This window comes from Schistocerca gregaria, chromosome 3 (genome assembly GCF_023897955.1).
Source record: "Schistocerca gregaria isolate iqSchGreg1 chromosome 3, iqSchGreg1.2, whole genome shotgun sequence".
Taxonomy (NCBI): domain Eukaryota; kingdom Metazoa; phylum Arthropoda; class Insecta; order Orthoptera; family Acrididae; genus Schistocerca; species Schistocerca gregaria.
Window position 1 is genome coordinate 520,220,356 of NC_064922.1, and position 18,028 is coordinate 520,238,383.

Genomic DNA, 18,028 nt, shown 5'->3' on the forward strand with positions numbered 1-18,028 from the left:
ATTTCGTCACTTTATTATCTCTTTTGCGCAAGAATTTGTGTGTCTCGCTGTTTATTTATATAGATATTTGTATAGTGTAAGATTTATTGATAAAGTCAAGTTTGATTACTTTCGAAAAAGCTCTAACTTCGTCAGTTGTACTCCTCACCTTTCTCTTCGGATTTGGTGGAATTTGTACAATGTTTTTTTCTTGGGTTTGATGTTTTAGCTTGCTCGCTTGTACACCAAAGTGAAACTTAGTCTTTTCAATAAAGAACACTCATACATCTGCTCTCTCTCTCTCTCTCTCTCTCTCTCTCTCTCTCTCTCTCTCTCTCTCTCTCTCTCTCTCTCTTAGAGATTATCACCATTCTCACCTTCAAGTTCGAATTCACTGCCGTGGTCCTACTCAAATCTACTTTATTTTCCTCCAAGTCTGAAAAGTCTGGATAGACTTTACCATCACCTTCTCTGAGCAGTTTGCCAATTTCTTTGTCTGATACACCCTTTGAATTGGAACAAAACATCAAAGAAATGAAATGATAAATATATTCATAGGTCGGTGTAACCAAAGTAATGTTTAATGTGCATCTATAAACAACGAGCAAGTATAGTTAATTTTTTTGTTCACTTTCCTCTGGACATTGACTGCTGGAACAAAGCCTGCAACTCATTGTTTTCAATTCAGAAAACAAACTGACAAAGCTAACCAAATGAAATGAAACCACTTTTACACTGTTGATAAGACGTCAGCAATGGAATACATGTCAGCAATGGTGCAATAGCTCAAGATTTAGGCATTGATTAGGCATAAAAACTGCTGCTGTTGTACTTTTTTACAACAGCACACCTGCTGTAGGATTAATCCGCATTTGTTGTAGACATTTTGTTTTATTCTTGTACACATCATTGACTCTTCGTAAATGTTAACTCCTATACTGTCCACATGGGTTCAATAATGTTAAAGTCTGGGGACTGTGGTGACCAGGGAAGACAATTCAGTTCATTTGCATGCTCCTCATACCACAATTGTACTGTCCTGGCTGTGTAAATGGGTGCATTATTGTCCTGAAATATGGCATTTTTTGGAGGAAAAACATTCGAATCATGGGCCGCCTAAATGTTCCTAAAATGTTCACATAATCATTGGCTGTAACACTGCCATTGATGATAATGATGGGACTATCAGAATACCATGGTATGGCTGCCGACACACTCACACACTTCCACCTCCATGCTTAACCGTTGGAATCAAGCAATCAGGATCATAGGCTTCTTTTGGCATTCTCCAGACATAAACCCGGCCTGAAGTTGGAAATAACAAAAATGTTTACTCGTCAGCTCATATGATGTGTTTCCATTGATCAGCCGTCCAGGATTTATGCTCCTAACACTATGTTTTGCACTTCTTTGCGTTGGTTGTCATCGCCAATGATTTCGGTATAGCATCTCGTCCATGGCTATTTACTTCATGGAGTTTTTGGTGGACAATGTCGATAGATACTGGGTCTCGGAGATGGCTCCTGAGCTCTGCAGTCACTTAAGATGCCATAATTTTGTAATATTTTGATGCAATTTGTGTTAGTGTACAGCGATTGCTATCATTTAGTTGTGATTTGTGCCCACTATTATGTTTACTCAATGATGTCTTTCCATGTTTTTTGTAGGCTGTCATGAGTGTTGAAAAAATTTCTCTTGAAATATTCAGTAAGTTGGCTGTGTTGGTTACTGATGCCCCCACAATCTGCTGTCTTTGGACCTCTGTTAAGTCTTTCATTGCACATCAACCTTGGCCTCTGAATGCAAACACTAAATGTGCAATACTCGTAAGAAACCAGCACTGATGCCTTGTCCATACGGAACACGCACAGTCCAGCACAACGCGTGCCTTACTTGCCATCCATACATCCCATTGTGACCACTGTTCACGTTATTTTGCCTATCCCCTGTAGGTTATTGTCTTTACCTAAGAACATGTGTAAAGTGTCAACATTCAGATGTTAGTGCACATTCTGTATTTTTGTGTGTGTCACTTCTAATTGTTCTTGCAATGTAAATGTGCAGTTTAAAAGTGTAGTGTTGATGTTTTTCCCTGATATTTGACACTCGATGAAATATTTCTATAATAATATTTTTTAATTCCACTGCTCACCAGATGGTACAGTTTACAGTTATTTTAATGTTATAAATATGGTTTTCTTTACAGATAGAAATCCACTCTACCCAACTCGACATTCTCTTCTCCGATCACAACGTGTGGTGCCTAGTATAGAGGAGAGAGCTAAAATCATGATAGGTAATGACTGATGCCTTTGAGGTGTCATTTCTAGTAACTAAACAAGCACTATTGCTGTTGCTGAATAGTGCTTTGAGAATCATATAAGCGATTTATCATTACTTATTCATCTGCTTATTGGATGTGTCTGTTGTGTTGCCTTAATTACACGTGCTGCCTAAGAGTGGCTACTTGTATTGGAAGCAATTAAATTCTGTTACAAATGACACTGTCCGACTTCAGAAGCAATGTGTGTGCGAGAGAGAGAGAGAGAGAGAGAGAGAGAGAGAGAGAGAGAATTTGTTGCATAGCTTTGAGTAAGTCATCTATGAAAAAACAGATTAGTTTCTCATTTTTGAAATATAAATATGGATTCACATTTAAAAACACATTTTGTATCTCAACATTGAATATTTAGGCCTCTAGTGCTTTTCGAACTTTCCATGAAAACTAGTAAAGCAAAACTTACTCTCATGTAGAAAAATTTTCAAGAAATTAATAATTTCAGCTTGGATTAACTTGGAATTTTCAGGTAAATCTGTTGATGAAATGAAGTTGCTGTCCTGTGTCAGGTTGGGATTTTGTGGAGACAGTACTTCAGAGTACAGTGAGCAACTGATGGGCTTGGAACTTGATAAATCAGTTATTCCCAAGGAGTGGCTGGCCAGTGGTGGTCAGCTTGGAGGATAAATATGTTTAGCATAGATGAATAAAACTCAAAAGCATTGTATAATGCAGCTTAAGACAACTATGTGCCTAGCAAGGCTGCAAGGCATAGAAAATAAGCATTGTATTTCAGTAGCCATGGTAGAAAGTTACTACAAAAGCAAATAGAGCAGCATCACAGATTTAAGCCTATAAGAGAAGCATAAGCTAAACGTAGTGAAAACAAACATAAAGAGAACAGTGTGAGAAGTGTTCTATGAATTTAAGTGTAAGATTTTTGCTAACTATTCACACCAAAAAGTCTTAAGATCGTATGCCCTTATGTAATGTCAGTAAGCAGATCCAAATTGCCTATTCATTCCCTCAGTGACCCTAGTGCCACCAAAACAGAAGATGACAGAAAAGACTGAAATAATGAAGTCAGTCTTCCAAAACATATTATTGTGTATGTGCACAGGCATGGCAGTGCCACTGAACTGTCATGTCAGCACAAATGCACATATTCCGACCAATGAATGGTTCTAGGGCAGGAAACGGGGGAGCTGAATGTCAGAAGAGGGAAGACTCATTGTGCGGCCAATCTATGAGCAGCAGAGTGTAGGAACATCGTATAGAGGTTGACATGGAGAAATCACAAATGCAACCAGTGTGGAAAATTGAAATAACTAGAATGTATAACCAAGAGCATGGTATTATGAGGAAATCAGGTCTGTGTCAGTTGATCTCAGTGTAAGAATTGCCTGGTCTGGTAAATATACTCAGGCCACTGAAACATGTCACTACCCAAGCACCATAAAGTTGGTGATACAACTGACAAACAAGTGAGGAACACAGGGCACTGTCATCAAAATGGTTTTTCACAAAGTGAAAATCCGTTGCACTGTGGAGTGCTGTTAAATAATCAGACTTTGGTGCAAGAATTTTACGAGCAAGAAAAAATTTCTATCTGTTCATCAACATGTCAATTCCTGCTGATAAATTTTACAGTGTTTCTCAAAAACTCTAGGACTTGGTTAAAGAACAGTTACAAGGAAAGGGTTGCTATTTCAAAATTTGTGATACTGAAGTAAAGAGTGTTTAACTAAGCCCCTATTGAAAAAACAGTGTGGTTTTAAGTATTCGGGAAAAGGAAAACAAGGAGCCTCATCCAGTAATTGATCTTGATTCTTTCCACACCAATGCAGTTTGTCAGCACATTTACAGATGTTATAGCAGGGAAGAATACTCCAAAATATATTAAAAACAAAGATTCCAAGACTTACCAAGTGGGAAAGCGCCGGTAGACAGGCACAATGAATAAAACACACACACAGAATTTCGAGCTTTCGCATCCGGCGGCTGCTTCGTCAGGAAAGAGGTAAGGAAAAGGAAAGATGAAAGGATGTGGGTTTTAAGGGAGAGGGTAAGGAGTCATTCCAATCCCGGGAGCGGAAAGACTTCGCTTAGGGGGAAAAAAGGATAGGTATATACTCAAGCGCGTGCGTACGCGCACGCACGCACGCACGCACACACACACACACACACACACACACACACACACACACACACACACACACACACATATCCATATCCATATATACAGACACAAGCAGACATATTTAAAGGCAAAGAGTAAGGGCAGAGATGTAAGTTGAGGCGGAAGTGTGGAGGCAAAGATGTTGTTGAAAGACAGGTGAGGTATGAGTGGCGGCAACTTGAAATTAGCGGAGATTGAGGCCTGGTGGATAACGAGAATAGAGGATATATTGGAGGGCAAGTTCCCATCTCCAGAGTTCGGATAGGTTGTTGTTGGTGGGAAGTATCCAGATAACTCGGACGGTGTAACACTGTGCCAAGATGTGCTGGCCGTGCACCAAGGCTTGTTTAGCCACAGGGTGATCCTCATTACCAACAAACACTGTCTGCCTGTGTCAATTCATGCGAATGGACAGTTTGTTGATGGTCATTCCCACATAGAAAGCGTCACAGTGTAGGCAGGTCAGTTGGTAAATCACATGGGTGCTTTCACACGTGGCTCTGCCTTTGATCGTGTACACCTTCCGGGTTACAGGACTGGAGTAGGTGGTGGTGGGAGGGTGCATAGGACAGGTTTTACACCGGGGGTGGTTACAAGGGTAGGAGCCAGAGGGTAGGGAAGGTGGTTTGGGGATTTCATAGGGATGAACCAAGAGGTTACGAAGGTTAGGTGGACGGCGGAAAGACACTCATGGTGGAGTGGGGATGATTTCATGAAGGATGGATCTCATTTCGGGGCATGATTTTATGAAGTCTTATCACTGCTGGAGAGCCACATTCATACTCTGATCCAGTCCCGGGAAGTATCCTGTCACAAGTGGGGCACTTTTGGGGTTCTTCTGTGAGAGGTTCTGGGTTTGAAGGGATGAGGAAGTGGCTCTGGTTATTTGCTTCTGTACCAGGTCGGGAGGGTAGTTGTGGGATGCGAAAGCTGTTTTCAGGATGTTGGTGTAATGGTTCAGGGATTCAGGACTGGAGCAGATTCGTTTGCCACGAAGGCCTAGGCTGTAGGGAAGGGACCGTTTGATATGGAATGGGTGGTAGCTGTCATAATGGAGGTTCTGTTGCTTGTTTGTGGGTTTGATGTGGACGGATGTGTGAAGCTGGCCATTGGACAGATGGAGGTCAACGTCAAGAAAAGTGGCATGGGGTTTGGAGTAGGACCAGGTGAATCTGATGGAACCAAAGGAGTTGACGTTGGAGAGGAAATTCTGGAGTTGTTCTTCACTGAGAGTCCAGATCATGAAGATGTCATCAATAGATCTGTACCAAACTTTGGGTTGGCAGGCTTGGGTAACCAAGAAGGCTTCATCTAAGTGACCCATAAATAGGTTGGCATAAGAGGGGGCCATCCTGGCACCCCATGGCTGTTCCATTTAATTGTTGGTATGTCTGGCCTTCAAAAGTGAAGAAGTTGTGGGTCAGGATGAAGCTGGCTAAGGTGACGAGGAAAGAGGTTTTAGGTAGGGTGGCAGGTGATCGGCGTGAAAGGAAGTGCTCCATTGCAGCGAGGCCCTGGACGTGCGGGATATTTGTGTATAGGGAAGTGGCATCAATGGTTAAAAGCATGGTTTCCGGGGGTAACAGACTGGGTAAGGACTCCAGGCGTTCGAGAAAGTGGTTGGTGTCTTTGATGAAGGATGGGAGACTGCATGTAATGGGTTGAAGGTGTTGATCTACGTAGGCAGAGATACGTTCTGTGGGGGCTTGGTAACCAGCTACAATGAGGCGGCCGGGATGATTGGGTTTGTGAATTTTAGGAAGAAGGTAGGCGTGCGGGGTGTCGGTGGGGTCAGGAGTTTGATGGAGTCAGGTGAAAGGTTTTGTAGGGGGCCTAAGGTTCTGAGGATTCCATGAAGCTCCGCCTGGACATCAGGAATGGGATTACCTTGGCAAACTTTGTATGTAGAGTCGTCTGAAAGCTGACTCAGTCCCTCAGCCACATATTCCCGATGATAAAGTACCACGGTCGTGGAACCCTTGTCAGCTGGAAGAATGATCGTGGATCGGTCAGCTTTCAGATCACGGTTAGCCGGGGCTTTGGCTGTGGTGATGTTGTGAACAGGTGTAAGGTTTTTCAAGAAAGATTGAGAGGCAAGGCTGGAAGTGAGAAATTCCTGGAAGGTTTGGAGAGGGTGATTTTGAGGAAGAGGAGGTGGATCCCGCTGTGATGGAGGACGGAACTGTTCCAGGCAGGGTTCAATTTGGATAGTGTCTTCGGGAGTTGGATCATTAGGATTGGGATCAGGATTATTTTTCTTCGTGGCAAAGTGATATTTCCAGCAGAGACTAAGAGTGTAGGACAGTAAATCTTTGACAAGGGCAGTTTGGTTGAACCTGGGAGTGGGGTTGAAGGTGAGGCTGGATAGGACAGAGGTTTCGGATTGGGAGAGAGGTTTGGAGGAAAGGGTAACTACTGAATAGGGGTGTTGTGGTTCCAGATTGTGTTGACTAGAATTTTGAGGTGTTGGGGGGAGTGGAGCTGGAAGTGGGAGATTGAGTAGATGGGAGAGGCTGGGTTTGTGTGCAATGAGAGGAGGTTGAGGTTTGCTGGAAAGGTTGTGAAGGGTGAGTTGCCTTTCAGGAGGTGGGAAACCAGGAGATTGGATAGTTTTTTGAGGTGGAGGGTGGCATGCTGTTCTAATTTGCGGTTGGCCTGTAGGAGGATGCTATGAACAGCCGGTGTGGATGTGGGAGAGGAAAGATTGAGGACTTTGATTTGGGATAGGAGTTGACGGGTGTGTTCATTGGCAGAGTCGATGTATAGGTGAAGGATTAGGCGGGTGAGGGCTATGGATTGTGCTGTTTGGAACTGGTATAAGGACTGATGGAAAGAAGGATTGCAGCCAGAGATGGGAACTTTAAGTGTGAGGCCTTTGGGGGTAATGCCAAATGTCAGACAAGCTTGAGTAAATGAAATATGGGAGCGTAATCTGGCTAGGGTGAAGGCATGTTTGCGGAGGGAATGTAAATAAAATTTAATGGGGTCGTTGTAGGGATGTTGTGAGTTTGACATGGTATTAGAAGGTGGAAAGGGTAATATGAGGTTAAAGTGAAAATAAATAGAAATTTATATAGGGAGAGATAAAGGTGTGAAAAAAAGTCGAAAAAGTGTTGGTTTGAGATGAGCTATGTTGATCCTGTGCTGGACACAGGCAGACAGTGTTTGTTGGTAATGAGGATCACCCTGTGGCTAAACATTCCTTGGTGCACGGCCAGCACATCTTGGCACAGTGTTACACCATCAGAGTTACCTGGATACTTCCCACCAACACCAACCTATCCGAACTCCGCAGATGGGAACTTGTCCTTCAATATGTCCTCTCTTCTCGTTATCCACCAGGCCTCAATCTCCGCTAATTTCAAGTTGCCGCCACTCATACCTCACCTGTCTTTCAACAACATCTTTGCCTCCACACTTCCGCCTCAACTTACATCTCTGCCCTTACTCTTTGCCTTTAAATATGTCTGCTTGTGTCTGTGTATGTATGGATGGGTGTGTGTGTGTGTGTGTGTGTGTGTGTGTGTGTGTGTGTGTGTGTGTGTGTGTGAGTGAGTATATACCTATCCTTTTTTCCCCCTAAGGTAAGTCTTTCCGCTCCCGGGATTGGAATGACTCCTTATCCTCTCCTTTAAGACCCACATCCTTTCATCTTTCCTTTTCCTTCCCTCTTTCCTGACTAAGCAACCGCTGGTTGCGAAAGCTCAAAATTCTGTGTGTGTGTTTGTGTGATTTATTCATTGTGCCTATCTACCGGCTCTTTCCCACTTGGTAAGTCTTGGAATCTTTGTTTTTAATATATAGATATTACAATATTGTAGTAAAGGATATACACACAATTATATGGTTAGATGAAACTGGTATCAATGTTAGAGAATCAGTTGATAAATGCTAGTGTACAGTTGATACTTCGAATAGCAGCGGTCATCAGCCAACAGGAGGAGGATCCCAATTAATTGTGGCCCATGCAGGTTCTGCAAACTGTTTTGTGGATGAACAACTTTCAGTTTTTGGACTTGGAAAAACCTATGACTATCATGAGGGTATGGACCACCCAGGATTTCTGCCATGGTTTAAAATTTTGTTACTCCAGTTCAGTGTTCTGACAGTGTTTGTGTTGGACAATGCATCTTACCATTCATATGATAATTATACTACTGCCTTTCCACTGCCATTTAAACCCAATTGAACTGATCTGGAATGATGTCAAGGCATAAATTAGGAATAACAAGACTTTTACAATAACAGAAGTGGACAGGCTGCTATGTGGTTTTGCTAATGTAGACACCACCTCATGGAGGAAAAAAATAGACCATGTTGGTAAACTCATTAGAGAAGCACAGATTATACACAGAAATAAGAGTGAGAAAAAAACAATGATTTCTCTTGGTGGTGGTGGTAGTGGTGGTGGTTTAGGTGCCAATTCCAATTATAGTGAAGGAGTACTGGATGGAATTGTGACACGGACGTCGTAAATTGGTGAGTGTAAATATATGCAGAATTAATTCTTTCTCTCTGCAACTGAGTGGGCTAGGCATCTTTTGCTTTATTTCATTTTAGCACTGTGGATAGTGTGTTTTATGATGTGTGCTTAGGTTTACATTATTGTAAGACTTTTATATGCAACTATTACAGTAACAATTCATAATGACTTTGCATGGACATTGTCATTAACTTCGGTTGTTTTTATTTCTTGGTTTCATATACCACCAAACACTTTTTCTGAGTCATTCTTTCCATTGTTAGAAAAATGTACTGTGTTGTACTTATGTATATATTAAGTGACTGCTTTTGTACATAATGATTGTTGCTGACATTTTAAAAGTATTCTTTGGAGATGTGGATGTGTGCAATGGCAGCTATTGCAACCTCACAATCGCAGTATAGCCAATTACACGCAGGCTGTCAAGTGACATGTTTCACCAACCCAGGAATAAATACCTGGGTCAGCAGGTATCTCTGTACTATATACATTATAGCTTTCCACATTACTCTGCAAGCAGATACGGCAGAAACAGTCATCACCTCTTGTTCACATTCCATGAGTGTCGATGCAGCATGAACAGTAGTTTTCATGATATGGTTTTAATATGCATAATGGGAACAAAAATATTGTGTGTAAAAATATCCTAGTAAGGTAGTGATTAATTGAAGTTGCTACAAACACAGACTTCAGTGTCACCTCGAGTGGATTCTTGAATGCTTGAAGCCATAGGAATGAGAGCGTGGCATTTTGTCATGCCATATGCTGGAGCCACTGTGATGTTTTCCTTCCTGTGTGTGACGATGTCTCCCTAAAGGACTCTGTCAATGTACTTGTTTTCTACATGAGGTAGAGATCACATAGTTGCTGTGACCTTTGTACTAGTTAGTTTATTCATAAATCTCTTGCAAATTGATGCAGATAATGAAGCAATGTTGGTGATTTGAGGAGACATGAATTATTGGACTTTAATTACAGTTGCATTAGCTGTGTCTAGTCTTTTCCACAGGTGCAATCCCTTGTTGCCACGCGCTCATTCCTCCCCCACCTCCTTGCTACTTGACAGAACTGTAAACAGTAGTTGCTTTTAGTTTGCACCAAGTAACAGTGTTTAGATTGCACTAGATACTGGAAAGCTTTATTGCACATTAGTGCCGAGATACAGGCAGAGGTATCTTTCAGAATATGTCCACTATTGTGCTATCTGACTATAACATTCCAGGATGTTGACTGTCATTGTGGGATATGTCTCATTTTCATTCATTGACACCACTGCAGTAACATATTGAGACAGCTGTATAATTTTATTTCTTTGTATTAATTTTTCATTGTCACACGGTGTGTCTCATTCATTAATTTAATTTTTATCCTTCATATTGTTTCACAGGTGGAGGAAAACGCAAATTGAAACGCACCTACAGTGATTCTGTGTTGTTGCCATTCGGTGAATGTCAGGAATTTCAGGAGTCAGGTGTTGATAACAGTGCAGATGGTGAATGCTTTGGTGAGGCGGTCCTTACATTGCATTTAGTTGACAATAAAGCCACTCGATTTTCATCTGCTGAGTCTGTTCAGACAGAGGACCAGAACAACACAAGTAGAGTATTCACTCCTTACATGGCTACTGGTGCAGGTGGTGTGTCTAAGTCAATTGTGGGTGCCACACATGTTGGTGGTGCAGTGACTTGTGAGAAAGAGGCCATTGTGCAATGTACTGATCCTATTTCCCAAGTAACAAATCGTTGTCAAATTGGAACTGAGCCTCATGGAAATAAACTGATCAGGCATCATTCAGAATCATGTGTTGGTAAGACATCAATATGTGTGAAAAGGAGATTGGTTAAAGTAGCGCCACTGAGTATGCATAAAAGTAGCAGTATGGAGCACAACTCTCCTGAACATGGTGCAAGCATCCATAAATCGTTCACTACAGCACCACAGAAATCAGAATTAATGGCACAACAAGCCTCTTGTGTGCAGTCTGCTACAAACTTCAATCATTCAGTCTTAGTGCCATATACAGCTCCAACAAACAGCTGTACAGATGGATTGTACATTGTTGACAATCCTTGTATAAAAACATCAGATGCTGTACGCCCATCTAATGATTCCTTTGTAACCAATGATCAGAATAAAATTAACTCTTCCCCTGTCATATCGACCATTGTGATGCCGACAGTAAACCAGCCCCGTATAATATTGACAGAAGAAATGCTAAGGAATGGCAGAAGATTAATCAATATACCTGGAAAGAGTGATTCATTTAGTAGCAAACGGCAGTTGTTGCCAAAAGGTATTAATAATGAGCAAAGAGTTTTCCTGCAATCATCACCAGTTGCTGCTAAAAATACAGATTATATTCCGTACCAGCCAAAATGGAAATTACCGTACATTAAGAATGACTCGCACATTGTGACAAAGGATTTTTTCAGTGAAGTGAACAAACGTAGTTCTTTCGTTACTCAAAACAAATGTTCTTACAGTGTGGTAACTGGAAATGACACAAATGGACATAGCAGGCTACATTTAAGTCCAAACATTGACGTAAAATGTGACTTTGTTCAAAAAGAGACTGGCACTGTAGTAGGCCAATCTAGTGTAGACAATAAGGAATATACAACGCTAACGTATTCAGGGGAACAAGGAAATTATAATGCAAATCAAAAACAGTTTTCACAGTATATGTCTGTTGTCTCAGATGATCACTGTTACAATAGGCAAGGAGATAAAAGTTCCTTACAGACTGCTGATTGTACTTCTGGCCTAGCTGGTGAGGAGAAAATTGTGCTCCCACATGTGGTTCCTGGAGAGCTGTACACAGCAGTTAAAGTTGGCTCTGTTCTGCAGCTTGTGCCAGTCAGTAGTAACTCACTGGTTACTAAAATATAAACATTATGGAATGTTCTACATTATTTGTATGTGCAATACATTTTTAAATTTATGAAAAATCTATTGACTTAAAATTTATACTGAGATGTATGTGTATTAGAGAATTAATATTATCTAATGTAAAACGAAAAATTGAACTTCTTTCGTTGCGGATAAATTTTATTAATATATATGTTTCTTCAAACTATTTCAGTCTTCCATTAAGTTGCGCATCAAGTTTCTTTGGTTAAATATTTGAGATAAAACTGAAATTTCTCTCTGTTCTGGTACCCAATGTGAAATTTTATGTAAAATGCATATTTATGCATCAGTTAAGGGAAAACAGTTAATGTCTTCGTTTACTGGAATATATTCCAATAAACTGCGTACTTTTATCACTATATTTTAGATAAACATTTATTTTGTGTTTACAGTTAGGAATATGAGGAGGAGGTAAATTGTTCATATTGTGCAACACAGTAAAACAGCATTTAAATGGAATGCTGGACATTAGTATTGACAGTCTGCACACACTTAATTGGAGTATTAACATAGTTTGTCAGACGTGTTTGAAATAACAGCTTCAAATTACTGAAGAGTTTAATTTTTTATTTAGTGAAAAATTTTGTTGAAATAGTTTGTGATGCAACCGTTTCTGGCTTCATCTGTCTCCAAGACATGAAGTAATATTGGAACCCAGGTAATATTGCATTGTCATTTTTGTGCACTTCTGTAAATTAATTACTGTTTTCCCCTGTCACTGCAAGTGTTTTCAATTCCTTGGCATGACCTTGATTTGCTGTAGATACTGCAGTGGACTGGTGGTGCATTTTGCACCCAAGAATGAAAATATGCTCATAAATTACTCACAGTATAGTAATTATTTTTGTAGATCATTGTTAATAGGATAATACTTATGCTGTTAGGGCATGTACTGAAACTTCATGTTATGGAAGCTCATACTTACATGAAAACTTGGGATATAAGCCAGAATTGGCTGTTATTCTCAGAGAATTGAATAACATTTGGAAAATTGGGTGGGCGCGCACGCGCAAAATAAGTAATATAATATGTAATTATAATAAATCACTACTTACCGGACTTACATGACAAATGGCTTAAGATAGTGTCCCAGTCCACTGCTCTGCGGCTTTTACATGTGGTAAATAGTGATATCTTAATGTTATATTATACCACTGCATAAAACAAGTAGTTTGGTGTGGATTATTACAGATTATTGATCCAAGAAATGTGCAAATTATTGAATAGACATTCATAACCTATAGTTGCCTCTTTTTGAGGAAATGGCCTTATCTGTTTTGCAGTACATGCATCTTTCCCTCCATTCAGTGATTTTGTTTTGTGTGCACTGATTGCGGTTCCTGCTTCACTTTGTTGAATTCTGTTTCAGTTGTTATTTACTATTCTACCTATGTCTTCTAGTCAGTTATTTTGGGATGAGAATTGATATTGTCAGCTTGAAATGTTTTCAGTTTTTGTTCTCATTCTGTCATTTATATATAGTGGTAATGCACTGAAGAGTTCTGTCTGCTAAATATTCATTCAACAATCTATTGCAGAGGCTTCAGTTAAGTCTTTCTGTAGTTATAAAAGATGCACTAGATATTTTCTACCTTTTTCGTTACGTTCTGCACAAAATGACATACTTTGGGAGTGACCCCACAGAGATTATTTTATTGTTGAATATTGTTTAATGGTAATATTAATCCAATTCAGGAAATTTTCATCATGTTTTGGCCTGTGAGGTTTCATTCTTCTGTCACTATTCATAAATTTTTAAAAAAATGCAATGAGAGTAAGGCAGATATTTTCTGGGTACTTAGAGAGTGGTATAATTTTTCTTTCAATACATTTTTCTGTAGCCAGTGGCACATCCAGTGTAACAAGAACAGTTGCTTGAGAAATATCATTAGTTTTCATGAGGTAGTTGAAGACTTGTTTCAGTTTATACCAAAATTTGTAAAATGTATGTGCTACAAAGTTCATTTATAATGAATTGAACTGCTATGTTAATATGGGTTAACAATTTAGAATAGTATATTTTGAAATGCTCATAAGAGCATATTGAGTCCTATTTATAGCATATTGTGCACATTCATTAGCTATTGCAGCATCAGTACTGGTTTAGTCTCAAGACTTCTATAACATTGTAGCAAGTTATAAAGTACGAAAAATATTGTAAATTTTGGATATTTTTTTCTGCAAAACATCAGGATCATTATGCCATGTAATCACTGCAGTACCAGCCCCCCCCCCCCCCCCCCCCATGCTGCCACCAAACAAAACACACACTCATACATACATTTAAATCTATTTTTTGTGTTATTAGACAAACGGAGATAGAAACAAAGGAGTAAGTGGCTCTATATCAAAGCTGTGCTAATTTTCTCAGCATTTGTGTCTCTAGTGATTGACTAACATTTACATATAGGCTGCACTGTTAAAATGGCAAGCATGTGGTTACTGTGATTGAAAGTGAAGCTGCATATTTATATTATTACTTTTTGTTTCATATTGATTCTAAATTCTCACCACTCTCTGAAGTCTGGCATCATGCATAATTTTTCTGCAATTATTTGTAGAACATTGAACAGTATTCATCGAAATACTCGGTTCTGTTTTTTCTATTTCTGTCTTTGTCTGTAGGAAATGTACAGTTGTAAGTTCATGCCGACTGTTTTTAATAGCATTTTCAGAACCTCTCTTCCATTTAAATTTTATACTCCTCCAGAGAACTAAAATTAATTAATTTCATATTTGCACTCTGTTATGTTTTTAGACAACCAACCTAATCTAGTATTATTTCCATCTGTCTGGTCCAGTTTAATTTTCTTGCTCATTATCAAACACGATGGAAGGTATATGATCTCAGAGATTCGTAAATATTACTTGCTGCTGCTGCTGCTGCAACTACTACTACTACTACTACTACTACTACTACTACAGCTCAATACATAACTACCTTTTTAATTTACATACTATCATAATGTTTTCACTGCAGTAGTCGTGTAGTTTTGTACATTCAGTCATCATTTGAGATCTATGGATCTGTGTGTTGCTATGCACATAATCCTTCTTCGTCTACTTTTTTTTTTTTTTTTTTTTTTTTTGATCCAGTGTCTTTAAGATATAACATTTTTTCAACTTCTGCTTTGTGGTGATTATAGTTTTTAAATTTCTTGAATTGTTGTACAGTGATGGTGTTGCTCTGGTACATCCAAATGCAGTATTTTATTCACATCAGAATTTACCAGTCCACATGCATGGTCTTTTAGCTGTGTGGCATCATTATCTGGCCATCCTATCATGGTAAAAGTTGTGCATACTTAGCTTCTCTCATAAGCAGGATTGTGACAAGACCAAATGTAATGTCGGATATTAATGAAATATATGCTGGGACCATGAAGCAGTGTATTTTATGGTTATGCCTTTATATCAAAGAAAAAGCAGGACACATTTAATGACTAAATTTATAAATTTTTTATACGTACCATAATCCTCAAGAGCAAGCACCTTAGAGTCCTTGATTTAATAGCAAATTATTTTTGATGTATATAATTTTTACATATTGAAGTATTCAAATCACAGTATTTATGAGTTGTGAACATAGATTGATTTTGTTTCCTTACATGAATGGCACTCTTAAACCTGGCATTGGTCTCGAAATTGTCCATTTTGTGAATCTGTAGAGTGCACAGCTGTTTCACAGAAACAGAGACTGCTAAATATTTTAAAATTATTCCTTATAAGAGTGCAATGAATAAACAAATGTATTGTAGAGAGACTATGTTTTGTTGTGGTTTTACTTCATTCCATTCCAATTGTTTTCCTCTGGTCATTTTGAACTGATGTAATGAAATACAATAACACTGATATTAACTTTTAACTGAAGTTTTTAGATTAATTAAAATTTGACTTGAATGACAAGTGTTAGTTTTGGAGAAACTACATATTATCAGCATTGCAGAAATTCTTGTTACAGTATTACTTAAATGCCATATACCAAGGCTCTTCAAGTAAATTTGATTGCTTTATTTCATTGTCTGAATATTTGCCACTAAAGATTCTTTTAAGATTTTGTGAAATATGTCCAGGCAAAGATTTTAACAGTTTTGTATGCATCTTTAATACAGAATATGCTTTTAGTTAAGACAAAAGTAATTTACTATCTGTGTTAGCCAGTCTGTTTGAAATTATCATCCAGGCTATCTTTATCTGCATTCATAACTGAGAAACACTTAACCTCACCTTTAAGGTTTTACTTGTTGGGCAGGCTTGTATCTACTAAGTAACATATTAACAAAGAGCAAGAAAGTATTTTAAAATTATTTTTGTTGGTGAGTTTGTTATAGACTGAAACTGAATATTTACCAAAATGTAACAACAGTTACAGTATTGCTACTCCTGCTCAGACTAAAATTATCCATAAACAAACTGCAATGGATGCAGTAGTTTAGACTGATCTTGTGATTATTGCTGTTATAATTATTGTTATTGCTGCAGTAGTAATATTCCTAATACTTGTGCTTTAGAATACTAGTCTAACAAAAAGAAATTAAATGTAAATTTTAATGGTACATATATATTAAGTGTTAAAGCCTTTATATAACTTTCTAAGACAGTTGTAAAATAGAATCCAGTTTGCATATGATATAATCCACTTGTGCAATAAATTGTATATTTTAGATGAGAAAGAAGTTTTATTTATGAATAAGTATAAACTATGTGGGGTATAATGCATAATAAATCTTGGTTGTAATTTTTGATGGCACTAATGCTCAGATTGGAAAGTATTTCTTAAGGGTTTACTATTGTCAGAACTTACTAGCTTATGTATTGATTTAGATACTATGTTGGAGAATGTGGGTATTAAATAGGTTTGCTTCTGAAAAGGGTTTTTAAGTGAGTGTGAAAGCGGAATATTATTTCTGTTTTTTGTGTAATACTGCTACCTGGAAATAAGAGAAAACAAATTAAACGCAACAGTTGCCTTTAACACGTATCATGTGCTTTTTCAGCTCCTATGTAACAAGTCATAAGTGTGGCCATACATTACTTTTCTTTTTAGTGTGGCAAGTTACTGTAATACATGATAAAATGTAAGCCAAGTAATGTGGTTTATTACAGTGCAGAAGTATAATTGAGAATTTATAAATTATTGCAGTTACTTAAAAATTGTGTGCAGTCATTGTCCATTGTTTCATGTGGATGGTTTTCCTAACAATGTTAGTCTTTCATATTATCATTAATTGTGACAAATCATGTTAGAAAAATTTTAGGAATATTTTTGGTGCACGGTAAATATTTTTATAGTAATATCTGTGCTTGGAATTTGAAATAAAATTGTTATGAATGTTGAATTTTAAAATGTTACCATAAAATTATTTGATGAATATCATAGTTGCGTTCTTCATTTGCTTCAAAACTTTCCTAATACAGTTACGTGGTGATCCACAGTTGTGCATCCAGAACTGAATATCAGAAATCAAATAACCTCATTTCCAATATTTAAGAATTCTCACAAACAGATAACTTTTCTATTTATCTGTTAGTAGCTTAATTTTGAAATTTGTTATGATGAATGATCATCTTGTGAGAATTGTTACAGAAACAAAATGTAAAATATTATAAAACAAATATAATAACTGACAACATTAAAAAAATAGATTAATTACTCTCTGAGTAGCATATGGTTTACCAGTTTACCATACTAAAAAGAGAACCGTCAAAAAAAAAACACGTTAGGTTGGTTCAACCATTCTCATGTAACCTGAAAGTATCCTAACAGAAAACATCAATGGAACCTAGATTTTACAGGCAACGATGAAGGTGCTCTTTATGCAACAAAAATTGTCCACAGAATTCTAAGTCCCGTTGTATACATGATCTGGCAGCACTGTAAGATACAAAAGTGAGAGGCTGCTGAAGTTATCAGTTTGATGGTACCTGAAGGATAATTTGCTTCACTTTCTAACCCACCAGTCATAGCAAAATGTTCTGTGAAACAGCTCATTCGTGCATTAAGAGCCGAACAGTCTGTGCTAGGTTATCTCTGCCTTAAGTGTACTGCTAGTTGAGGAGCTCTTCAACATCAGCATGTTTTGTTTTCATTGACAAAGCATCAGCAGAGGTTGTGTTGGAGACTTGTTTTCCTACAGTATTTATAGACCGAACAACAGTTTGCTTAAGAACATTACTGTCAGCGTTTTATATTTATTCT

The 18,028-nt window shown here is 38.2% G+C and overlaps 1 protein-coding gene across 1 annotated transcript in view; it reads left to right on the plus strand.

Annotated features, from left to right (window-relative positions):
• LOC126354111 (uncharacterized) overlaps positions 1–17,206 on the plus strand; it is a 47,355-nt gene extending 30,149 nt beyond the window's left edge. Inside the window, exons 6-7 of the mRNA XM_050003504.1 lie at positions 2,186–2,275; positions 10,307–17,206. Of these exons, the coding sequence (XP_049859461.1) occupies positions 2,186–2,275; positions 10,307–11,808 (1,592 nt within the window). The 3' untranslated portion in view covers positions 11,809–17,206. The remainder of the gene's footprint in view (positions 1–2,185; positions 2,276–10,306) is intronic.
• Positions 17,207–18,028: the final 822 nt, after the last annotated feature.